This window comes from Schistocerca serialis, unplaced genomic scaffold, assembly GCF_023864345.2.
Source record: "Schistocerca serialis cubense isolate TAMUIC-IGC-003099 unplaced genomic scaffold, iqSchSeri2.2 HiC_scaffold_1401, whole genome shotgun sequence".
NCBI classification, from domain to species: Eukaryota; Metazoa; Arthropoda; class Insecta; order Orthoptera; family Acrididae; genus Schistocerca; species Schistocerca serialis.
The window spans coordinates 2,840,844-2,867,535 of NW_026047627.1; the positions used below are offsets into that span (position 1 = coordinate 2,840,844).

At 46.8% G+C, this 26,692-nt stretch overlaps 1 protein-coding gene across 1 annotated transcript in view; it reads right to left on the minus strand.

Annotated features, from left to right (window-relative positions):
• Positions 1 to 26,692, minus strand: part of LOC126442700 (nascent polypeptide-associated complex subunit alpha, muscle-specific form-like) — a 104,072-nt gene that overhangs the window by 39,317 nt on the left and 38,063 nt on the right. Inside the window, exons 3-5 of the mRNA XM_050090748.1 lie at positions 22,348 to 22,573; positions 21,539 to 21,867; positions 19,866 to 19,980 (exon numbers count right to left, since the gene is read on the minus strand). Of these exons, the coding sequence (XP_049946705.1) occupies positions 19,866 to 19,980; positions 21,539 to 21,867; positions 22,348 to 22,573 (670 nt within the window). The remainder of the gene's footprint in view (positions 1 to 19,865; positions 19,981 to 21,538; positions 21,868 to 22,347; positions 22,574 to 26,692) is intronic.

Consider the following 26,692-nt stretch of genomic DNA (forward strand, 5'->3'; position numbering starts at 1 on the left):
CGTCAGCTGGGAGAGCAGCGCCGGGCCGCGGGCAGGGACGCCCGACACACGAGGTTCGCCGGAAGCACGCGCCTCTAACTTAACTTTGTTCACGGGTTTCGAATTAACAACTGCTACAAAACAGCATGCACCGACGTATTTCAGAACACATCTGTCGATTCTTACTGTTTCGTTACTTTCAAAAACTTCCTGACAATCTTGCTTCGCACATTCTTCTTCAATCTGAGTTCGTTACTGTAATTTCATATCTTTCGTTTATTACGGTAGTTTGAAATGCTCACGGAAGCATCTTTGTCCCGTCCGAACGGCTGCGTGGGAAGCGTTGAGGCCGGCTGCTGGGGAGACACGGGTGGAACCACTCCGAGGCGCGGGGCGGAGGGTGGTGTACGCGCCAGGAAGCAGTGCAGAGCAGACACGGCGGGTTAACCGAGGGCGTCCGCGGCCAGGGGTCCGGCCTGCGCGCAGCGCTGCTGGAGCGGCCCAGCACTGCTCTGTGCGGACGCCGCCCACCACGTCTCAGCGTCACCTAACGCGGTTCACGCTGCAAAATAAAGTCCTGCTGTCTGTCTCACCCGTGCAGCGTTCGTTTTTTTTCTTTCGTTTCTTTATTTCTCTCTACAGCAGCCTTCTCATCAGTCAAGCTGTTTCCATACCAAAGACCATGCGAATCGGTTCAGCCGTATAGTCACGAAAACGTAGCACACAGACTCTTGGGTTTAATAACATTAGTGTGGGAGAAAGGATTAAGGATGTTCAGGAGTCTATTGGGATGGTTCATAAGTTCGCAGCGTTTTTGTTTTCCATGTTGTTATTCAGCTTGCAATGTGTTCATTTATCGACTGTCATTCTTATTTGTAGTTCACTGTCGCTTCTCTCTTTGTCATTTGGAGATAGTGAGTGACGCCGTGGACGCTAGGAAATGGAGTACCGAGTGAATAAATCTCAACTTTCCGAGATATCTTCCGGTTGAGTTCAGTAGAGGGGTGGCAACAGCAGAGGCTGCCAGAAACATTTGCACCGTATATGAGGATAATAATGGAAGCTAGGCTAAAGAAAAATCAAGACACATTCATAGGATTTGTCAACCTGGAAAAAGCTTTCGATAATATAAAATGGTGCAAGCTGTTCGAGATTCTGAAAAAAGTAGGGGTAAGCTATAGGGAGAGACGGGTCATATACAATATGTACAACAACCAAGAGGGAATAATAAGAGTGGACGATCAAGAACGAAGTGCTCGTATTAAGAAGGGTGTAAGACAAGGCTGTAGCCTTTCGCCCCTACTCTTCAATCTGTACATCGAGGAAGCAATGATGGAAATAAAAGAAAGGTTCAGGAGTGGAATTAAAATACAAGGTGAAAGGATATCAATGATACGATTCGCTGGTGACATTGCTGTCCTGAGTGAAAGTGAAGAAGTATTAAATGATCTGCTGAACGGAATGAACAGTCTAATGAGTACACAGTATGGTTTGAGAGTAAATCGGAGAAAGACGAAGGTAATGAGAAGTAGTAGAAATGAGAACAGCGAGAAACTTATCAGAATCGATGGTCACGAAGTCAATGAAGTTAAGGAATTCTGCTACCTAGGCAGTAAAATAACCAATGACGGACGGAGCAAGGAGGACATCAAAAGCAGACTCGCTATGGCAAAAAAGGCATTTCTGGCCAAGAGAAGTCTACTAATATCAAATACCGGCCTTAATTTGAGGAAGAAATTTCTGAGGATGTACGTCTGGAGTACAGCATTGTATGGTAGTGAAACATGGACTGTGGGAAAACCGGAACAGAAGAGAATCGAAGCATTTGAGATGTGGTGCTATAGACGAATGTTGAAAATTAGGTGGACCGATAAGGTAAGGAATGAGGAGGTTCTACGCAGAATCGGAGAGGAAAGGAATATGTGGAAAACACTGATAAGGAGAAGGGACAGGATGATAGGACATCTGCTAAGACATGAGGGAATGACTTCCATGGTACTAGAGGGAGCTGTAGAGGCCAAAAACTGTAGAGGAAGACAGAGATTGGAATACGTCAAGCAAATAATTGAGGACGTCGGTTGCAAGTGCTACTCTGAGATGAAGAGGTTAGCACAGGAAAGGAATTCGTGGCGGGCCGCATCAAACCAGTCAGTAGACAGATGACAAAAAAAAAAAAAAAAAAAAAAAAAAAAAGAAACAAGTGAGGATAATGCGCCTGGGCAGATCAGGGCAAGAAAAAGGTTTTCTCCTCTCAGGAAGGCCGTTTTATCATTAGTGGCTCCCCACGAGCAGGAAGACTTTCGTGTCTGATGAAAATCGTTAAAACTCATTAATCCACCGTGATCCCCTTCATTGTACTCGAGAACTGGCACGTGTGATGAACTGTCACGATTACACCATCGTGCGACATTTACACGCAATAGGTAAGGTACAAAAATCGGGTATAGGTGTACGGCATACTCTAAGCCAAAATCACAAAAATCAGCAGGTGACCATATGTGCATCTATGCCTGCTCGTCATCAATTGGCTCGTGAACAACACCAACCATTCCTATCCCTTAACGTTACTGGTGACGAGAAATGGTGTCTTTATGCTGTTGTCTCTGTGTTCTTCAGTCCAGATAATGGGTTGATGCAGTCCTCCATGCTACTCTATCCTGAGCAAGCTTCTTCATCTCCTTGTAACTATTGGAATAATCCTTCTGAATCTCCTTAGTCTATTCATCTCTTGGTCTCCCTCTACGATTTTTACCCTCCACGCTGATCTCTAGTGCTAAATTGGTGATCCCTTGATGTCTCAGAACTTGTACGACCAACTGATCCCTTCTTTTAGTCAAGTTGTGCCACAAACTCCTCTTCTCCCCAATTCTATTCAGTACCACCTCAATAGTTACGAGATCTACCCATATAATCTTCAGCATTCTTCTGTAACACCACATCTTGGAAAGTTTCTATTCTCTTCTTGCCTACACTAGTCATCGTCCATATTTCAGATCCAGACATGGGTACACTCCATACAAATACTTTCAGAAACGACTTCCTAACACTTAAATCTATACTCGATGTTAACAAATTTCTCTGTTTCAGAAAGGCTTCCCTTGCCATTGCCAGTCTTTATGCTAACAGAAGGAAGAAAAACAAAAAGGAATGGTTGAATCCAAGCAAAATGCAGAACTCTCCGTACAAAGACAAAAGATGATGTCACGCATCTGGTGGGACAAGGACAGTGTGGTGTACTACGAATTGCTTCTATGAGGTGTATCCATCAGTGTTGACATTTATTGTCAACTACTGAGACGTCTTGCAGACGCAGTCCAAAAACAATTACCAGGAAGACAGCGTGAAGTGACGCCACTTCAGGATAACGCCCGCACACATTCTGCTCGACTGAAAAAAGAAGACTTTAGAGGAGATCCGTTGGGAAGTCATTCTGGACCCACCATATCCATTTGATCTTGCGCCCTCAAATTTTCACCTCTTCCGCTCTCTAAGGTAGAGCCTTCTGGATGAAAATGTACTCCGATCATGGCTCGCTGAGTTCCTCGACTCTCCATGACATAACTCCTAGTCGAGGGTTATGAAAGTCAACCCAGCTTTAGAAGAATTATAAACAGTGAAGAAGAACATATTATTGAGCACTGAAACCTCTCTCAAGCATATCTGTATCGTTTATTAAACGTATACAAAAGTACTGTGAACTTATGCACCAAACCAACGTAACCATTAAATTCATTGCATTGAATCGTATGAAATAGAACATACCAACCAATAAATGCGTTGCCAAAAATACGAAAGTTCAAAAGTCAAAGAGTAAATAGCTTTGACAAAGAGTAAATATTTTGCCTAATTCACGTAATATTCTCCAAATCAAAAAATATGTCGCAGGAAACAGCTCTGAAAGTTGGTTGTGTTTTTCCTCGTGGTTAAGGCTACCTCCATACCAAATTTCATCGTAATTCTTTCATGGGGTGAATGTGAAACGGTGACAGAAGGAGTTACTTTCCCATTTGTAAGTATGGATGAAGAGTGAACAAACTATTAGAAGGGTGAAAAAGAAGCAAAAAGGATTTCTTTTGCCCGTCCACTAAACAGAAACAGTCCGTATTATTTTATCGATAGATAAAGACCGATACCAAACACCAATCTGAAGAAGTATTTAAATCGTTTATTGTTCGTTTACCATTGTCGCGTTCGTAATGAGCCTTCACCATTAGGATGGCTTTTAGCGTGCTGCCTGTCTGCGGCATACTCCTGAAAATGCGGCAGACCCGCCGAGCTGATTAGTCTGGCCGGTAGCATACCAACAGCGGGTTTTCTGTTGGCCCTTAATTCTATTGGATGCACGGCAGGTGCGAGGAATACTCGAAACTGCTCTGAGCAGTAACAACGCAGCGAGTCAGACAATTTAAATCAAATCCCTAAAGTGGTAGATACAACAGTTTCCTAACAATATCCGATAACAACATAAAGGTTTTCTGGGTATGGTACCGCATCATAATCTATAAAACTACTGCTCCTGGAGAAAAACCAATGTTTCGGCCACGGTTCCAGCGGCCTTCTTCTGGGTCTTGGCCGAAACGTTGGTTTTTCTCCAGCAGTAGTTTTCTTATACACTATGACGCGTTAACATACCCAGAAAACTTTTACTCTGGCCGCTGAAGCCTACGCTATTATTGAACCATTTGTTTTCAAAGAATATTCTTAAGATTTTATTTTATTTATTAGCGATTCATCAAGAACATTAACACATGTAATCACACTATGTAAGCATGAAAGTAGTTGCCACAGAGTAACTGATGAAATCATAACCAAATTCCTCTTAACAAATGGGAATTTTATTCACTTTAATAGTACCTAAAAGTTTTTACCCTCCACAGCTCCCTCTACCACCAAGAAAGGTATTCCCTGATGTCTTTCCATACATCCCATCGGCCTGTCCCTTCACCTTGTCAGTTTTTCCATATGTTCCTCTCTTCGCCTATTCTGCGGAGAACCTCCTCATTCCCTACCTTATTGTTCCATCTAATTTTCAGCATTCTTCAGTAGCACCCCATCTCCAACGCTTCGATTCTCATCTTTTCCGGTTTTCCCGCGGTCCATGATGTTCTACCAAACAACGCTGTGCTCCAGACGTACGTCTGAGAAATTTCTTCCTGATATTGAGGCCGACGTTTCATACTGGAAGGCTTCCTTTGCTCTCCAGTGCCCTCTTTGTCTGCGCTTTTTCTGTCTTCCGTGCTTCGTCCGTCATGGATTATTTTGTTCCCAAGTAGTAGAATTCCCACGTTTTGTCCTCTGCATTGTCTCCAAGTTTGATGTCAAGTTTGCCCTAATCTTATTTGTCGTAGCCGTTTCTGTAGTTACTCTCAATCCATATCATCTCACGGTTCCCTGCCCTGTCAGCAGAAGAGCGATCTCTGAATATGAATAATATAATCTTCCTGAGCCGGCCATTGTGGCCGAGCGGTTCTAGGCGTTTCAGTCTGGAACCGCGCTGCTGCTACGGTCGCAGGTTCGAATCTTGCCTCGGGCTTGGATGTGTGAGATGTCCTTAGGTTAGTTAGGTTTAAGTAGTTCTTAGGGGACTGATGACCTCAGATGTTAAGTCCCATAGTACTCAGAGCCATTTGAACCATTTAATCTACCTGCTGGATATGTTTATTTGTCCAGATCGAAACAAATGTGTGCACCGTGGTCAAAAACAGTTTGAAATGCGTGTTAGGGGGTTGCAGAGAATTAATCGCTGGTAAAAAAATTCGGTAAGTTGCCTCACTGCCGACTTAATTCGCATTGAAGTTAGCCATTCAGGTCGTCGCGTGCGAAAATGTAAACGGGCCGACGGATACGGTTAATGTCAGTGTGCAGACAACTAGTTTCGGCAAATTACACACATCGACTATTGCTCCACTCTCTGCAAAGCCCTGTCATTTAGTGATGGACACATTTGGGAATAACTCATTGAAAAATACGCACAAAAGAGTCTAATACGCACAAAAGTGTGTGATCAAATATATTTGGCTCATAGGGTATTTACAATAACAATGGAAACTGCGGAAACGAATGACAGTTTTTGCCATGGTCAGGACATGAACCAGAGTCTCCTTGCTTGCTAAGCAGGAGCGCTAACTATCGTACTACCGCAGCACTACAGCTAACATAGCAGCATGGACTGCCCACGTCGAATGCCTGCCCTCCCCAACACAAACTTCAGTTCACATCCTCAGCTCGTTTTTTCCCTTCTTAGGTCATCACTATCCCCAAGGTTCTCTGGCACTGGAATAGCACCCCAGCATTGGATGTTACGTGATCTGCATATCTTGTAATTAAATTTTCGTCCAGACATTTCAGTCTCATCTTTATCTATGATAATGATGGAAGCTGAAAAAATCAATTAAAATTCATGCTACAGCCAGGACTTCAACACAGATCTCCTTCCTTGCTAGATAAGAATGCTAGCAATTACACCACCACTGCACTACTGCCAAGTGTCGTCTAATGGCTACCATTTCTGTCTAGTAAACAAGGAGACCTGAGTTCAAGTCCTGGCCGTGGCACAGATTTTAATTCATTTCTTCTGCTTTTATTATTATGGTAGATAAAGATGAGACTCGAATTTCATAAGGAAACTTGAATTATAAGATCATAGGATCCATGCTTTGTCCATGGGTGACCGCTGTGTCATCTGACTGGAGCCTCTTCTTCAGCGAGTCATCCTCAGATGTTTTTTTTTTTTTTTTTTTTTTGTGGTTTTAGGGCGCAAAACTTCTATGGTCATTAGCGCCCAGCCCGTGACGTAGAAAACAGGAAAAAAACGAAATTTAAAATCAGCAGCAATGGAAACAAAGTCAGAAAATTTGAGAAACTAAAGGCAGAAGGAATGCTTAAAAGTCCACTATAGAAAGGGGTTGGTTGCCCCCCAAAAAAAAAGCTTCAAATGACTGACGTCATTTCACTGTCACTAATAAACTGTAGAACGCGGTCAGCTGAGCGCGTGTCATCTGCTAAAATCGACGATAGATCAGGCGATAGCTGTAGACGGGAGCGTAACGGATTAAAATAGGGGCATTCAATTAAAAGGTGTCTGACCGTCCACAGCTGAGAGCAGTGGGGACAGAGTGGGGGAGGATCACCGCTTAAAAGATGTCGATGACTAAAAAGACAGTGCCCTATCCGGAGTCGAGCTAAAATTACCTCCTCCCGACGACGCGTTCGGGAGGAAGAGGTCCAAGCGCAAGGAAGGGCTTTCACTTCCCGCAATTTATTGTGGGGAAGTGTTGACCAATGCGCATGCCATAAATGAGTAACTTGGCGACATAAACCGCTCCGTAGATCGGTAAACGGAAGAGACTGAAGAGCTGGCCGAGGAAGAGAGACTGCAGCCTTGGCCGCTATATCGGCCGCCTCATTTCCACAGATACCAGCGTGTCCCGGGAGCCAGAGGAACGCCACTGAGACGCCCCCCAGGTGGAGCAAGCGCAGACAGTCCTGAATCCGGTGGACCAGAGGGTGCACAGGGTAAAGAGCTTGGAGACTTAGGAGAGAGCTGAGAGAATCTGAGCAGATTACGTACTGTATCCGCTGATGGCGGCGGATGTAGTGGACAGCCTGGAGAACAGCGTAAAGCTCCACAGTATAAACCGAACACTGGTCGGGAAGCCGAAAGTGATTTGGGGTGTCGCCAACAATATAGGCACTCCCTACACCTAACGATGTTTTCGAGCCATCGGTGTAAATAAATGTGGCTTCCGTCATTTGTGCACATAGAGCAGCAAATGCCCGACGGTAAAGAAGTGTAGGGGTACCATCCTTGGGAAATTGACATAGGTCTCTGAGCAAGTCGATCCGGGGACGGAGCCAAGGCGGTGCTGTACCCCAAGTTGTCAAGAAGGTTTTAGGAAAGCGGAAGGAAAGAGAATGGAGCAGTTGACGGAAGCGGACGCCCGGGGGTAGTAGGGAGGAGGAGCGGCCTGCATACCCGACATCAAAGGAGGCGTCGAAAAAAAGGTTATGGGCTGGATTAGCAGGCATGGAAGACAGATGGCTAGCATAACGACTCAGAAGGACTGCCCGCCGATTGGACAGCGGAGGTTCAGCAGTCTCAGCATAAAGGCTTTCCACAGGGCTGGTGTAAAAAGCTCCAGACACTAAACGTAATCCACGGTGGTGGATAGAGTCGAGACGCCGAAGAATAGACGGCCGAGCAGAGGAGTAGACTATGCTTCCATAATCCAATTTCGAGCGCACTAAGGCGCGATAGAGGCGGAGAAGGACCACTCGGTCCGCTCCCCCAGAGGTACCATTCAGGACACGGAGGGTGTTAAGGGAACGCAGACAGCGAGCCGAAAGATAGAAAACTGTGCTGGTCCTCCCACGTTTCCTGTCAAACATAAGACCCAAGAATTTAGCGACGTCGGAAAACGGAAGGTTGACAGGACCTAGATGTAAGGAGGGCGGAAGAAACTCCTTACGTCGCCAAAAATTAACACAAACGGTCTTACTGGGTGAGAAACGGAAGCCGGTTTCGATGCCCCACGAGTGGAGGCGATCGAGACATCCTTGAAGACGTCTTTCAAGAAGGCTGGTCCGTTGAGAGCTGTAGTAGATCGCAAAGTCGTCCACAAAGAGGGAGCCCGAGACATCAGGAAGGAGACAATCCATAATTGGATTAATGGCGATGGCAAACAGTACAACACTCAGCACGGAGCCCTGGGGTACCCCGTTTTCTTGGGAGAAAGTACGGGAGAGAGTAGTGTTCACCCGCACCCTAAATGTGCGCTCTGCCATAAATTCGCGAAGAAAAAGGGGCAGCCGGCCTCTAAAGCCCCAAGAGAACAGTGTGCGGAGGATGCCTGTCCTCCAACAGGTATCGTACGCTCTCTCCAGATCAAAAAATATTGATACCGTTTGGCGTTTCCGGAAAAAATTTTTCATGATATAAGTGGAGAGAGCAACAAGATGGTCAACAGCAGAACGATGCTTTCGGAATCCGCATTGGGCTGGTGTTAAAAGACTGCGGGACTCCAGCCACCAAGCTAAACGGTAATTCACCATACGCTCCAAAACCTTACACACACTACTCGTGAGAGAAATGGGGCGATAGCTAGAGGGGAGATGTTTGTCCTTTCCAGGTTTCGGAACGGGAACGACAATAGCTTCCCGCCATCGCCTGGGAAAGATACTGTCGGTCCAAATTCGATTATAAAGGCGAAGGAGGTAACGCAGGCTATGGGTTGATAAATGCAGCAACATTTGGACATGGATACCATCCGGTCCTGGGGCGGAAGAGCGAGAAGAAGAGAGTGCATGTTGGAGTTCGCGCATGGAGAAAACCGTATTGTAGCTTTCGCGATTTTGAGAGGAGAAAGCAAGATGTCGCACTTCCGCTGCACGTTTCTTCGGGAGAAACGCTGGCGGGTAATTTGAAGAGCTCGAAATCTCAGCAAAGTGCTGACCCAATGAGTTAGAAATTGCGACGGGGTCCACTAAGGTATCATGCGCGACAGTGAGCCCAGAGACCGGGGAGAAACTAGGCGCGCCTGAGAACCGTCGAAGCCGACTCCAAACTTCCGAGGAGGGAGTGAAGTTGTAAAATGAGCTAGTAAAGAATTTCCAGTTTGCCTTCTTGCTATCGCGGATGACGCGACGGCATCGCGCACGGAGCTGCTTATATCGGATACAGTTGGACAAAGTTGGATGGTGACGGAAAATGCGAAGAGCACGTCGCCGCTCACGTATTGCGTCACGGCATGCCTCGTTCCACCAAGGAACTGGAGGGCGCCGGGGCAATTCGGAGGTGCGTGGTATTGAACGTTCCGCAGCTGTGAGAATAACGTCGGTAAAATGTGTGACCTCATCGTCGACGCTGGGAAAGCGACGGTCATCGAATGTCGCTAGAGACGAAAAAAGTGTCCAATCGGCTTGGGCAAACTTCCAGCGTCGCGAGCGCATATATGGCAGTTGAGGCTGCAGTCGAAGAACACATGGAAAGTGGTCACTCGAGTGTGTATCATCAATGGCGAACCATTCGAAGCGCCGAGCTAGCGGAACAGTACCAACCGCAAGGTCCAAATGGGATAAATTTGCCGTGGAGGCAGATAAAAATGTGGGGACCCCAGTGTTGAGGCAGACTAGATCCGCTTGGTGGAAGACGTCTAGCAATAGTGAGCCACGTGGACAAGGATGTGGAGATCCCCAAAGCGGGTGGTGGGCATTGAAGTCCCCAACCAACAAATAGGGGGGTGGAAGCTGATCAAGAAGATGAAGGAGATCAGCTCGTGCCATTGGTGTAGACGATGGAATGTATACCGTACAAAGAGAGAACGTGTATCCAGAAAGGGAAAGACGGACGGCGACAGCTTGGAAGGAAGTGTTTAAGGGGATTGGGTGACAATGGAGAGTATCATGGAGCAGAATCATGAGTCCTCCATGGGCTGGAGTGCCTTCAACAGAGGGGAGGTCATATCGGACGGACTGAAAATGAGGGAGAACAAAGCGGTCATGGGGATGCAGCTTTGTTTCCTGAAGACAGAAGATGACCGGTGAGTAGGATCGTAAGAGGATCGACAATTCCTCCCGATTGGCGCGAATGCCGCGGATATTCCAGTGGATAATGGACATTGGGTGAACAGAAAATGGAGGAACGTGACCAAGGGTGCTGTCAACTCAACGACTGCTCAGAGCTTGCGACCGACAGCATGGAATGGCATTCAGTCGAAGGCAGAAGATCCTGATCCATAGGTTGGTCAGGAGCAGCTCCTGCCACCAACGATCGGCCAGTTGACCGGCCACCAACAGTGCGCCTCGGCGACACAGAAGATGGCCGAGGGCGATTTCCGCCAGGTGGTGCTGTAGATGGGACACGCCTTGGCGGAGAAGGAGAGGAACTGTGTTTCTTCGTAGCCTTCTTGGAGGTATCTTTAGATGAAGGAGGAACCGATGGTTGTGAAGTTGTAGTACGTAAAAACTCTTCACGAGAATGCTCTTTTTTTGAAGACTTGGCGTCTGACTTTTGGGCTCGAGATTTAGCAGAACCCGACGAAGGGTGAGCCATAGAGTGGGCAGGCGAAAGAGGTGAGGTTGAACGGGCGATCTTTGCGCTGGCCGATCTGACGACCGTGGTACTAAATGTGAGGTCGCAAGTCTGCGTGGCCGCCTCCTTTGTTGGCCGAGGAGAAGCAAGGAAAGTGCTGTATTTTCCTTTCTGAGACACGGTGGGCTGTCGACTGGCGAGTAACTTTCGAGCAGCAAAGGTCGACACCTTTTCCTTCACTCTTATTTCCTGGATCAGCTTTTCGTCCTTAAAAACAGGGCAATCTCGAGAGGAAGCAGCGTGGTCACCCATACAGTTGATGCAGCGAGGGGATGGAGGTGGACAAGCACCCTCGTGGGCATCCCTGCCACACGTAACACATTTGGCCGGATTGGAACAGGACTGGCTGGTGTGATTGAACCGCTGACATCGATAGCAACGCGTAGGGTTTGGGACATAAGGGCGAACGGAAATTATCTCATAGCCTGCTTTGATTTTTGATGGGAGTTGAACTTTGTCAAATGTCAAGAAGACAGTGCGGGTTGGAATGATGTTCGAGTCAACCCTTTTCATAACCCGATGAACAGCCGTGACGCCTTGGTCAGACAGATAGTGCTGAATTTCTTCGTCAGACAATCCATCGAGGGAGCGTGTATAAACGACTCCACGCGAGGAATTTAAGGTACGGTGCGGTTCCACCCGGACAGGGATGGTGTGGAGCAGAGAAGTACGCAGCAATTTTTGAGCCTGGAGGGCACTGTGTGTTTCTAACAACAGGGTGCCATTCCGTAATCTGGAACAAGACTTTACAGGACCCGCAATTGCGTCGACACCTTTCTGAATAATGAAAGGGTTGACCGTGGAAAAGTCGTTTCTCGGTCTGACGAAGGTCACAACAAGGAACTGTGGCAACGATGGAAGAACCGTCTATGGCTGAGACTCAGTGAACTTACGTTTGTGAGCAGACATAGTGGAAGGTGAGGAAACCATTGCGGAAGAATCCCCCCTGATTACCGGCGTCACCGATGGCGCGCTCCTCCCTTGTGGGGGCCCTCACCGAGGGCACACCCGCCTTAGGTGATTGTTCACACCTCAGGTCACACCTCCCGACAAACGGACGGAGGGACCAATCGGCACTTTCGGAAGGTATCAGCTCGGGTAATCACCCCTCCCTGGGCCTGGCCGTTACCAGGGGGTACGTACGTGTCCTACCTGTCTACCCGGGGCGGGGAATTACGCGTTACCCCGTCACCGGCTACGCATGGAAGTGCGTGGGTCGGCCTTCAGACACGCACAGGGAGGAAAAAGGAGAAAGGGAAAGGAAAGAAAAGGGGGTCTCAAACGCCGCAGCGGAGAAAAGGGCAAGGAGAAGAGGGAAGGAAAAGAGAAGGACAGAGGAAGGACGAGGACTTGCAAGTGTAAAAGCAAGGAATTTGGAACAGTTTCGAGCGTCCGTCTCCGGACGTAGGCACAAACCATACTCCCAGAGGGGGAGAAAGGAAGGAAAGAGCCAGAGGTGAGGGGGGGGGGCGAAGAGGGGGGACGGGGAGGGATGCGGAAAGGGAAGGGAAGGTATGCAGCCCGGAAAGGAAGGAGGGCCACATTAGCTCGGGGTCCCGCGCTCGCTACGCACGTGTCCACAAAAGAGTTGTGGATCCCCTGGGGGGATCCTCAGATGTGTCCACGACTAAATAACAGTGCACTGCGTGTAGCGGCACTATGGCCTATGTATGTAGATGATCTAAGGATGGCAATTTTACTCGTCGGTTTTCGTCCCGAAATTGTTCTTCGTTATTTCCGTAAAATTTACAAACGATTCTCATGAAGCTACAAATATGTTTTGATTAAATTCCGAATTGATATTTATGATGCATTACACTTACAGCAATAAATTACAGAGTGGTTTTTACACACAGAACATCCACATTTTGAACATTTATCGGTGAATTTTCTATCCTCAGACCTTTTACAGAACGGACACCTTCCTCTTTTTTTTTCTGGAAGCACTGAGGAAATAATTTTGTCTGGCTTTCCACGGACGAGCTGCTTTCCTGATTCTATGAGAAATGCCCGTCTCCTGTTGTTGGTCCTTTCTGCCTAGTCTGGTGTAAGATGTAGCCATACGATAAATGCATTCAGTGCACTGATATGAATCATGTTTTAAAATAATACCATTGGCCACCTTCTGCTCATCCTCTTTGTAGTGTACCTTCTAACCAGCTTGTCCATGGTATCTACTCCTGATTTTGTTTCATTATAATACAGAATCATTACTGTCTTGCATTCTTCACGATCTTCCACTTCCTTCCTTGAATGCATTGTACTGAGCAAAGTTACAACTTTTCCCTTTTTCGGACAATATGAAAAAATTGAAGCATGCTCTTGGAATCCAAAAATAGATGAATATTTGACTCGACCTTTGCTCTGAGTGAAAGCGGGTGGTAGTTCTTTATTTTTTCTAATTGTTCCTAAGTGTGTGAGATTGATATTCAGAAGTCCTCCCGCCAAACTAAGGCTAGTGAAAAAATGGTCAGTTGTTACATTTCTGCCACTGTTTTCTAAGCCTTTCACCATATCTAAAGCAACTCTCTTGCCTTGACTAACTTCACGAGATTCATTTTCTTGTCGACCAGTGTAAACTTGGAGACTGAGAACGTAAGACATTGCACTATCACATACAGCCCATAATTTCAACCCATATTTCCCTGGTTTTGAAGGAATATATTGCCGAAATGGACATCTACCACGAAATGCCACAAGTTGTTCATCAATTGTTACGTTGCTGTGAGGAACATATGCTTCTTGAAATGTGTGTAGCCACATTTCAAATATTTCTCTAACAGGAGCCAACTTGTCAGGGGCACAGTTGTGACGTCTCGCAACTGTATCATCAAATCGGATGCACCTTGAAATTTGCGTAAAGCGATTTCTGGCCATTGTTTCACTAAAAATGGATCTACCATGATGTGTAATTGCTTCATTATGGGCCTTGTAAGCACCTACTAGGATCAAGACACCGATAAAGCACTTCAGTTCAATGGCATCTACTGGTTTCCATCTAGTACCGTAAACAAGACTACCCTCTTTGTTAGTCCACTTTAGAATTACATCAACAAAGTTTCTCCTAAGAAACATCTGAAAAGCTGATTCTATGGAGTCTACATTTTTCACTGCGAATTTTATTGGACCTTCTCTTCCACAAGCTCTTCTCAACTCGTGTTTGTGCCACAATTATTCTTTGTTTTTAGAGCTACACAAAATAAAAAAAAATATACAAAGGGTGTATCTTGGCGCTAGGTGTTCCTTGATATTTCTAGTATCGTGGTATTACTTTACATCTTGAGTTATTGCCATACAGAGCAGTGTTTTCTAATGGTGACTCGTTGGAACCATTTTCAATAATCAAACGACTGTACTAAGGAGCGATTAGAGGACCTGCTAGACAGCTGTGTTATGCGGGTTGCATGCAAGTCAGGCGAAATGCAATTCAGGTCGTTCGGATACTTTTGAGCACGACTGTACATCTGCTTCACGAGTAGATGTGTTAGGCCGCTTTGTTTTTGTGGACAAAATGGTAGAGTGCATTGTCAAATACCACAGTACTTCCGTGTGGAAAATTTGGTGTTAGAGGCTCTTGCAACCATTTTGTGTAATTGTCGCTGTTCCTTTCGTTGTGATAATCTTCCGACGTTGATCATAAATCTCAAATGAGCTCTGCACCCTTCAATGAACCTCATTTCTCCTCCCGCATGAACCCCTACAGCTGCTTGTCCACAACTTTCACTTTTCCGCACGCCTGGTACGCCTCTCTGCTGCCAACATTCAGCGACAGTATGGTGTCTACGCGCCCGTCTTTCATAAGTATACACGACGGCTTTCTTCGTACCTTCCTCGTTTCCTCTCAGAGTCCTAAAACGGCGTGCACGCCACGCCACAATGTCCTCGCTCTCAACCAGAGATGTTCGTCTATTTATACTTCAAAACGGACCCCCATATTCAAAACTTTCCAGAAAGTGGTTCGTTTCCACGTGAAGTTAATGTCTGCATCCTGATTCACCCAGTTGTAAGGCTTTCGAAGAATGGTTATTCCTATTTTAACGTCATAATATCCCGAGAACTTTTTTTCCGGTGAACACTTATCAACGTCCACGGGACACTGTTTTCTTCCTCATAATTTTCTCACCACTCCGTCTGGCTCTCTTACTGTCGTTCACCACATTACGCGCTGCCCTCACACCCTTTACTACTGCGACTGCTCTTTCTAACGCTACCTGCAAACCTCTGCGTTTCTCTTGAACTGCGCCACGCTCTTAATGAAGACATTTCCGTCTGAGCGCACTCTTCCATTACGTACACTCGCGGCATCACTGTTCCTTTCAGCAGACGCTACGAATCCACAGCAGCAGTCACGCACTCTGGCAATGACGTGCCTGTACAGTGCTGAGCCACGGGCGTCGTTCTTCTACTGTCGAGAATCGTCGGACGCCTTCTGCCCTATAAGTATGTAAACATACCGATGGCGCAACACGGAACCAAGCAAACAGCTAGTAAAGCAATAAAATACCATGAAAATGCAAAAATCTTTATTAAGTGAGGAACGCAGTAGCAACACTGCGACACGTTCAGTCGAACATGGTCTTGGATAATGAACGAGATGAAGTATTGAGCACGTTTAAAGCTTGCAGTACGCGCTGTGTGGTATGATAGCCATGAATGACACACCTTCGTTTCAGTTACTGCATTATAAAATTTAGTGAACAGGGCCAAGATGAAATACGCAGTATTCTACACATAAATTACGCGAAGGCCTGCACTTTCTCCTGTGTTTCTTTTTAAAATGTCCTACAAATGTAATGTACTGTGCCTCAAACATTGAAAATACTTAATACACGTAACTACAAAGTGTCAATAACGAGTACACTATTTATCCATTTCTGTTCTTACAAAATTATATTCCACTGTGTATTATTTTTTCAAACGTTTTATGGTGACAGCAGAGACAGCGTAGTTAACTTTTGTAACCAGTTGCTTCAACTTCAAATGCACTGCAGCAACACGGACTCGACTATACCGTCCTACTTAAGGTAATGGGTTGTATTTGTTTGCTTTTTGCATATAAGACGTGCGTAGTCATTTTGCATTCGACGATGTATTCACGGTGATCCTTGATCTGAAGTGAAGGCTCTGCGAAAACAAGAGTTTGAAAATAGGCGTTACATCCCCAAGTACGTAACGAACAAAAATGAAGATTGGACATTACAGCCGATACATTTCACCGAAAATCAAATAAAAATACGCCATTTCATACGGTAAGTTGCGACTTGAGCGACTTTTTAAATATATCGTTCATCTGGGGCTTAGATGGGACCATCAGACATCGCTGGTATAGCCAAATAGTCGTCAAAGTTATGTCGCTATGAACGGTATCGACTGTATGTATCGACAGGACATGTGGTGAATCCTCCATTGGCAAAAAGATTCCGGACTGGTCCCTCACATGGATCCCTGGGAGGGTATTGCCAGGGAGGTGGAGACGACGAGAAAAGGTTGAATGACAAACGAAAACCTTATGTTGTGTGAGTTGAGGCATGAAATGTCACATGGTAGAGAAGATAGAACATCTGAAATGGGAAATGTGGATATAGTGGGGTCTGTCAAGTGAAGTAGAAAGGAGACAGGGATTTTGGTGAGACGAGTATAGGATAATATAGCAGTAGCAGAAAATGGTGTAACTGTAATAGGATTCATTATGAATAAGAAGGTAGGACGGAGAGGGAATTACTGTTAACAGTTGCAGCGACAGGGTTGTTCTCATCAGAATAGAAAGCAAGCCCACACGGACAGCAACAGTTCAGGTATGCAGCTCGACACACAAAGCAGAAGATGTAGAAATAGAGAAAGTATTTGAGGATACTGAATGGGTAATTGAGTATGTAAAGGGTAATGGACATCTTGTATTAATGGGGTTTTGGAATGGAAGAGAAGAAGGACTGCAGGGGGATATGCGCTTGGTACAGTAGGAAGGAGAAAGAAAAAAGTCTGAAACCTCCAATAAATTTTAGGAAGTAATAACTAATACTCGGCTCAGGAATCACAAAAGGGGGCAGTATGCTTGCAAAACGCCGTGAGGTACAGGAAGATTCCAGTTATTGTGGTCAGGCAGAGATTCCGAAATCAGGTTGTGGAGTGTGAGGCGCACCCAGGAGCAGATATATATATAGAGTCAGATCACGGTTCAGTAGTGGTGTAGAGTGCGCTGAAGCGTAAGAGACTAGTGAGGAAGACGCAGTGTGTGAAGAAGTGGGACATGGGAGCACTGAGGAATGTAGAGATACGCTACAAGATCTCTGAAGCTGCAGGTACTGCAGTGATATATAGCTCATTAGCCAGTTCAGTTGAAGAAGAATGGACGTCTCTAGTCAGGGCGATCAAAAAAAAGAAGTTTAGTAAAACAGAATTTCTAATATGCGTTGCCTGTGTGAGCCGTGAGCGCTTTTTCGTCATCAATACTGCGAAATAAGTCTCTTCTACTGCAACGTCTTTGCTTTCCTTATTCTGAGAGGTCTTAGTTTGCGTCTAAACAAGAAAAAAAAAGTCCGGTAAACAGAAGGTAAAAAGATGCTCCTCGATGTTAAGGAATGCACTTTAGAGCCGATGGTAACGGGACGCTTTTACTTTGAGTGATCGTCCGTGTCGTGTCGGTGAGTATTGACCATCCCTCCTTTGACGCCCTACATACCCATGCAGGGCGCCGCCCGTGGCTTGTCCAGCAGTTTTTACAGAACTTTGTAGTGCCGGGAGCTCGTCTCCCCTAGCAGGATTTAGTCGGCCATTACGCTGACTATTGTTTAATTAAAATATCATGTCATAATATTAAATGTAAATGCGAGAGACTTCTCAGTTTTGATCCTCCATTAATTTCAAAGTTAAAAAGAGTCAAAATAGATTTGCTTCATTAATATTTAGAATATTGAGTGAGTTCAGTATGTTTCATTTTTGCCGCCTAACGGCAGACGAGATTCTCTCCAGTTTTGCCTTGCAAATAATGAAAAAGAAATATAGAAACATTATTACATTACGCAATATCTTAGTTAATCTTTCTGTAATTTGGTACATAAGTAAGCAGGAGCCCCTGAGGCCCATATTAATAATTACAGTTTGCGTAAGAATACGCATATTTTACTTTCTAAATAGCAGCGCTCACGCAAACTATTTATCAGAAGGCGGTGAGTCGCACTCTGTGTTTAAAAAATATTATACCGTACGTTCTTCGGGGCAGCCGATGTCCGTACGAGTGTTATCGCGATATAAGTTAATTAAAAGTCTCATGTTAGCTCACAATATTTAAAGCCACTCCAACCAAAATCATAAAATACATAATATAAAAAATAAAAATATACAATAAGTTGACCCGGTTTTCACATGTGGAACAGTGATCTAGTGTGTCGACGCAGTTGCATGCGTCACATTTGTCACATTCTTTCACCTTTATCTGGGCGAGTTTTTGATTTGTCGGTACCGTCCTGTTGACTACTGGGTACCAGCTACCTTTCACATTCTGTGGTAGGTTGTGGGCAGGTGAAATTTGGGAACTTTCTTTTCCGATCCGGTTCCCGGCAGGTGATCATCTGAGCGCCCTGTACGTGTTGTTTGCCGCGGTAGTGGCCCCACAGCTGTCGCCTGTGTAGCGCTGCTTTGCCAGCCGGCCCTGTTGTAGGGTCGTGCAGCGGCGCCGCCTGCCTGGCTTCTCCTCTTTTACTGCTGGCCTCCTTCTTAGCAGCGGCGCCGCACATTTCGCTGTGACCTCCAGCGGGCGCTGCCTTCCTCCTCCCACCCCTAGCGAGCACGTGTGCTGCGGCCCTCTCGACATTTCCCTGCGCCACGGGACGCAGTACGCGGCTCCCGTTATTGCTCTGGCAGTCCCCGTGCGTATGCTCGGGGTCTGCGCCGCATCAATGGCTTTCGATACGGTCGTTGTCTTGGTGAGGCCTTCTCTTTGGCGGAGGGTTCGTTTCCTTCTCGTGCGGCCTCCTATTGTACGCAGTACGTTTTTCCAACTGTCTGTAGCCATCCTGAGTGGGCGAGGCTGTATGGGGATGCCCAGCACTTCATGGCTCTCCACGACATAGCACTGGCTTGATGCTCGTATTTGCTTATTCCCAGTTGGCAGAACACTCTGTGGCAGAAGACTCGTTTCAAGGTGTTTCGTATTTGCTCTACGGTTGTTACGTCTTCTTTCTGTGTGACGGAGATTCCCCGTGTCATCTGCGTAGGCCGTGCAGGCCACTGTTTGGTCTCACACCGAGCAGCCTGCGATGCTGTTGGCGATCTTCCTCAATACCGGCTCTAGTGTTACTGCGAAAAGGGCCTCACTCGTCAGTTCAGTGCTATATAGTTTGTTTCCCAGTCTGGATTTGGAATTATTTAGTAGTTTTTCGACAATTTTAGTCCAAAACCTAGTCTGGTTAATGTCTCCATCAACTAATTGTGCTCGATCCTATCGAAAGCCACATGACGGTCTGCTGTGTTTCCGGTGGTCGGTGCACGTGCTGTCACGCCTCTACACGCGGCGGTGGCGTCAGATATGCTTCCACCTGGCACAGCACGCGTCTGCCACGGGCTTATCGCTTTCACTGTGTCAGTGTTTATGTTGTATGCACTGCACTTTGCTATTACTCTGTAGCCCGCATTAACAAGGGTGACCGGACGGCCGCCTTCAGTGCGACGGGCGCCTTTGTGTTTTGGAACCGGTGTGAGCGTCCCGTTCACGAGCGCGGCTGGCGTTTCTGCACCGCTCAGGATCTCTTCGAGGACCTCCGTCACTTCGCCCCCCCCCCCGTTACGTCCCAGTACGCACCGGGGAACTCCGTCGGGATGCCGTCGGCGCTGCTCTTCAGCACTCCTCTGACGTCATCTCCGTCGACGGTCTCCGTCAGTTTTGCTCTGTCTGCCTGCGTTGACACCGTGTTGAGCTGCAAAACGTTTGATACTGAGTGCGCTTTTATTTCCTCTTTTTGAAACAGTTCTTTGAAATGTTTCTGAAGGTGGGTTCCAATCTATGTCTTTGTTTTGAGAGATCGCCCCTCGCCATCGCAGTCCCTCCACGGTCTGGCTCTCCCTGTTGAGGTGGTGCAGCGTGCCGGGCTCGCCCTCCACTTCGCCGAACCTTCTCCTTCTCCTTCTCCTTCTCCTTGGCCTGCAGCAGTTTCGCTTTGATGCTCCTCACTCTTGGCTAGAGTGATGGGTCGTCTGGCGGCGCATTTAGGGCCAGGTTCGCCTGCCCGTTTCCCTTTGAATTCTGCCGTTCCCTCTTTGTCATTTCCGTGTCGTCTTCTGCATTGTGTTGTGTCCTGTTGTTTCCACCTGGCTTATTCACCTCTTCCTGGAGGTTGTAAGACGTCGTGGTCTCCTGACCTTCATTGCTTACATATTCCGCCCTCACAATCGTATTCCGCACATCAAGACGCTTCATTCGAACCCAAACTCGATAAGATAAAGTCATTGTTGTATGAATTCATGTAAACGACATGCAAATACCAAGTAAATTGCAAGTGCGCACCGAGATTTTTGAGTGGCATTACGGTGGACTGGTTATCTGACCTCTGTACCACGGCAATAGTTAGACTAGGGGCGAATAGGTGTCCTTGACTTCATCGAGGCGTAGGGAGAGTTTGATTGCCGAAGGTCAATCCAGGTAGAACGAGAGTTATCTTATTTGTCAGCAGCGAGCGGCGCAGACAACAGTCATCGCAACTTACGGTACTGTGCGCTACAGCTCTTGCGAGCCCCATATTTCCTCCTCAACAGTACACTTCACTGCATTTCACACGGACAGCCTCGACCGTACCTAGCAACATTCTGACAGATAATTATTCAAGTTGAGTAGGTGCGGCTCTCAGCCATTCTGCCGAGTCGATAACAATCTTAAACTTTGTACAGAAATTTCACTAGCGAATCCTATCCTTAAGAGGTACCTTCACATTCGGACAAGAACCCGGAAATAACTTGTTCAGTTCATAACTGAAAGTGCCATTGTCATTTCTCAGAATGTTTTTCTTACACTAACTAGCACTACTCCACTACCCAAGTATCCCACTAGTTACGTAAGAAATGTTCTGAGTTTTTCTGTCATTTCCTTACAGTGGAGGACTCCAGAAGATATTTATTGCTGAAAGTTTTTCAGGCATTTCTCTTTAGAACATTAGGAGCGTCTGTCTGACTTCTGTAGTAGTGTGGGGTGGAAATTGCATCTTGCAGGAGCCACAGGGTAAAGCGTACATCTCAGATTAATCCGTTGCGCAGAATGACAGAATAGCACCCACAGGCTCACAAGGTGCTCGCAGCGACGTCATCTTCCTCATATAGTTTCGGTATCTTTCAGCTGGTTTACATTTTCTTTGAGTTTCCGCTCGCGGGCCTGTGAGTCTGTGGCTGGACGACCAGTTTCAGTTTCTGACTTTGCAATTCCCATCATTTCCCCCTCCTGCTCGTCTGGTTCCCCTTCCTTTTCCGCTTCCGTGTTCCTCGTACGCGCAGGTTCGGGCTGCGGTTGCCGTTCCCTCCCGTGCGATCTGCCGTCGCTAGTGTCGCTTTTGTCGGCGCTTCCGGACGCTGAGCCGGCGGCAGAGGCGGGGGTGGGGAGCGGGGGCGGGGGCTGGTCGGCCTCCTCCTCCGCCACCAGCTGTGGGGGCAGCTACAGTCCTCCACTGGGAGATCTGTGTTAGAGTTCGTCGTCGCGCCCGCGTACGTGTTTTGTGTCGATAGCTGTACCGGGAGCTTTCCTGGGCATTTCTTGCTCATAGGATCCGAGGCGTCGCAAGTAGGACACGTCTGAGGTTTTCCTGTGTGCGACGCGAATCCTGTGTACGCACGAACGTTGATAAACGACGGAATGTGTTTCCTTAGGTCCATTTTTACGGTGCGAACACCGGAACCTACCTGAATACCGCACGCTCTCGACGACTCGCCTCTGGTCATCCCGAACACATTTCCGTATAGTCTGCAGCTTTTTACAGTTTCTTCGTCAGGGACCTCCAACGGAATATTGCATGTTTTTATGCTCCTGATGCCGTTAGTAGAATTCTCAATCGTCACGTCACTCCTCGTTCCGTCCGTACGCCTGAATTCCCAGATGCCCCTCTTTAGGTTCACTAATCTTTCCATTTCCGGGCTATTTCCGATTTTTGCGAACAATGTGTTGAAAATAGAAATGCAGTTGTAGATCCCCAATGTCGTCTCATGCTACTGTCACATCTACAATGAGCCAATGGTGCATTTCAAAGGAGATCGGTCTTCTTTCCGAAGACGCAGTGAATAGCGTCCCTTCCGTTTGTCGCCACGTGTTCCAAAATCGGCCGCTCGGTAAGCTAGAGGCAGCCGGCACTCGGCGAGGCAGCGGCGCGCGTGTCCAGGGCTCACCCAGCCCGCTGCCGGCCGCTCCCCACCCCCTCCCCCCAGCACCGTGCCCTGCGCACGGGCCCTCCCTCCGCCGCGGTGCGTCCCTCTAGGGCGGCGCGGCCCTCCGGTGGGGGGCTGGGGCAGGCCGGCCGCGGTCTGCACTGCCGGCTACAGTCGGGGCGATCCGTGAGTGAGTCGTCCATTTGAACGACTCTAAATAAAGAATCGTAAGAATCGAATCGTGATACGGACGAATCGTCTCTCAAAAGAATCGTAACAACGATTGCGTGTTTCCGAGTTCCAACGATTCGTCGATTCTTAGCACGCTATGCTTCGAAGGCAGCTTCCGAATCGTGCCGAGTCGTGCCGAATAATTACGACCGCCAGATGGCAGTCGAGTGGAGGATGCCTGTGAATAAAGGAAGCTCGGAACGAACAGACGAACTCCGTCCCATCCTCTGTTATGCCAGTCCTGCCTGGATATCTGCCCCCCCCCCCAAATTCTATAAGTCCCTCCAGATCCTTGAGCGTCATGCACTCCGCCTCGCCTTCCGTATACACCTCCCGTCCCCCACGCGGATCCGCTATGATGTCATTCCTTTCCCCCATCTGCTCCTATTCCTCGAACATATCCGCATCCTCTACACCTCCCGCCGTCTTGAAGCCCCTCACCCCCTGGTTGCTCCTCTCCTCTCCCATCCCCGCCCCCTGCCACGTCTTCACCGTTGTGTCCCCCCTACCCTCCATCTCTACACCCTACATCTCCTTTCCCAAGGTGGCTTCCATCAACTCCCCCTCCCAGACGATGCCCTCTCTCCCTCCATTTATCCCTCCTATCTGATCCTCACTCCCCCTCCTTTCCTCTCTCCTTTCCCTGGGCTCCCTCTTTCCCCCCTTCCGTCCTGTTTTCTCCCCACTAAACCTCTCCCTACCTCCCTTCCCCCCCCCCCCAAGTCCTTTTGTATTCCCCTCCTCTGCCTACCCCACTCCCTCTCGCGTCTGCCCCCCACCCCTCTTATGGGTCCTTATCCTCCATCAGCTCCTTTTCCGGTTCCCCCCTTCGCTTTTACTCTCCTTTCCCCCGTTTTTTGTTTTCCCATCATCTGTCCAGTTTCCCCCACCTGCTCTCGACTGTGGTATGTCACATTTGCCAACTTTTTAGTGCAGTGTTCCAGTGACTATTCAATGTTGTTCGTCTTTCTCGTGTTGCGAACAGAAACCATGCTGTCGCTAGGTGTGAATTTTATGTCTTTTGCGAACAGAATCCAGACTGTGGCCGTGTTTTTTAATTGTCTGTATTTTGTTTTACCTGTCTGCTTCGTATGTATTTTATTAGCATCATCATCCCTCTGTTCTTTGTTTTAAGTTCCACGATTTCTTTTCGCCATGTTACTCATTGTCTCCGATTTTATCGCCTGTTTTTTTATTATTTCTTCTCTTGATCTTTCTCACAAAGTCTGTAGGCTGAAGAGCGGCATACTAAGCTGCTGCCAGCCCGTCCCCTTCGGGGGGGAATTGAAATTCAATAAAGAAAAAAAAAAAAAAAAAAAAAAAACAGACGAAGTTCGTGGGCCGTAATATTACTCACGAAAACTGAGCTGACACTAGGCGGTGGCTGACGGGAACGGGCGTAAAGGCATCTCCCATTTACTGTCGCTACCGTCAGCCACCGCGCCGACGTCAGCTTAGTTTGTGCGACTGATACACGAACTTGTGGTGACAGAAAAGGAAAGGCAGCGAGTTCACAGCTTCCTATACACACGATTAAAATGAAGAAATCCAAGTATGATGAATAAATACGTACCTCTTAATTGTTGCAGATGCAATGCAAAACACACACACACACACCTTCTTTACACACGACCAATAGCACTTGGATTATGTACTATATTTCGCGTGTCTCGAAAACGGCGCTAACGATTTGGATGAAATTTTGTATTTAGACTGGTTTTTGCTTTTTGAGTTCACCTACATAGTTTCATTCTTTCGTAAGAAGTCAGTTTTACAACATATACATCCTACATAGTTCCATTCGTAAAAACGCAATTTAATATTATAAAAACGCTATTTCACATTTTTTTATACCACCATCTCGTAAAACTTTGTTAGTACATATTGAATGCAGTTAAGGTTTTGGTTTTTATGGTTATCTGTATATAGGTGTCTTTCCTTACAGCACCTCACTTTACACAAAAGAATTTTTTTAAAATAAAAACGCGAATTTCGTGTTTCTTGGGGACGGCTTTAACATTTTGGATAAAATTTTATATTTAGATACGGATTTTGATTTTTAAGTTTATCTATATTGGTGTGCTTCCTGAAAAAACTAGATTTTACACAATAAGTATTTTATAACGCAATTTCGTAAATCTTTGTTACTGTTGGATGTTACAGTAGAGGTGTATCAAAATTTTGTGAGATGGCGGTATAACATTATGCGAACACGAACACGCTGGACTTACCGTACAACCAATAGTAACAATCATCCTAGGTATGTTTCAGGTTAGACATGCTTTCTTCTGATCGCTGGTATCTCGCAAATGAAAATTTATATTTAGTTAACTGTTTGCTTTCAACTTTATTTGAATAAGTACCTTCTGCCAAAAAACACGATTTTACAAAAAGAAACAGAGCTAAGCTCGGTCTTCCACACATTAGGGTAATAACAAGAGTAATATGCACATTACAGCATTAGATTACTGACTACTTGCATAACTGTATCAAAGTTTCTTGTCTAAACACAGTTCAAAGAAAGTATTGTGACAAACATTACACGTATAAATCGAGAATCACCCTTGTAACGTCATATGCATGTTTACTCATAAATAAACTATTTCTGGCATATCTTATCACGACACAGTTCGATTCTAACCCCATTGACAATTTCAGACACATCCTGTCATCTGTGCGTAAGATGTACAACTCTTTGCATTCCGTAAGAATCGTGCCATCGCAGACTAGAATGAATCGTGAGAGTATCGTAGCCAATGCTATCGATGATATGACGGCGTCGGCCCGAGAAACAGCTGCGAGTGCGGCCTGGCCTAAGCGGCGTGCGCGACGCGCCGTCAGCTGGGAGAGCAGCGCCGGGCCGCGGGCAGGGACGCCCGACACACGAGGTTCGCCGGAAGCACGCGCCTCTAACTTAACTTTGTTCACGGGTTTCGAATTAACAACTGCTACAAAACAGCATGCACCGACGTATTTCAGAACACATCTGTCGATTCTTACTGTTTCGTTACTTTCAAAAACTTCCTGACAATCTTGCTTCGCACATTCTTCTTCAATCTGAGTTCGTTACTGTAATTTCATATCTTTCGTTTATTACGGTAGTTTGAAATGCTCACGGAAGCATCTTTGTCCCGTCCGAACGGCTGCGTGGGAAGCGTTGAGGCCGGCTGCTGGGGAGACACGGGTGGAACCACTCCGAGGCGCGGGGCGGAGGGTGGTGTACGCGCCAGGAAGCAGTGCAGAGCAGACACGGCGGGTTAACCGAGGGCGTCCGCGGCCAGGGGTCCGGCCTGCGCGCAGCGCTGCTGGAGCGGCCCAGCACTGCTCTGTGCGGACGCCGCCCACCACGTCTCAGCGTCACCTAACGCGGTTCACGCTGCAAAATAAAGTCCTGCTGTCTGTCTCACCCGTGCAGCGTTCGTTTTTTTTCTTTCGTTTCTTTATTTCTCTCTACAGCAGCCTTCTCATCAGTCAAGCTGTTTCCATACCAAAGACCATGCGAATCGGTTCAGCCGTATAGTCACGAAAACGTAGCACACAGACTCTTGGGTTTAATAACATTAGTGTGGGAGAAAGGATTAAGGATGTTCAGGAGTCTATTGGGATGGTTCATAAGTTCGCAGCGTTTTTGTTTTCCATGTTGTTATTCAGCTTGCAATGTGTTCATTTATCGACTGTCATTCTTATTTGTAGTTCACTGTCGCTTCTCTCTTTGTCATTTGGAGATAGTGAGTGACGCCGTGGACGCTAGGAAATGGAGTACCGAGTGAATAAATCTCAACTTTCCGAGATATCTTCCGGTTGAGTTCAGTAGAGGGGTGGCAACAGCAGAGGCTGCCAGAAACATTTGCACCGTATATGAGGATAATAATGGAAGCTAGGCTAAAGAAAAATCAAGACACATTCATAGGATTTGTCAACCTGGAAAAAGCTTTCGATAATATAAAATGGTGCAAGCTGTTCGAGATTCTGAAAAAAGTAGGGGTAAGCTATAGGGAGAGACGGGTCATATACAATATGTACAACAACCAAGAGGGAATAATAAGAGTGGACGAT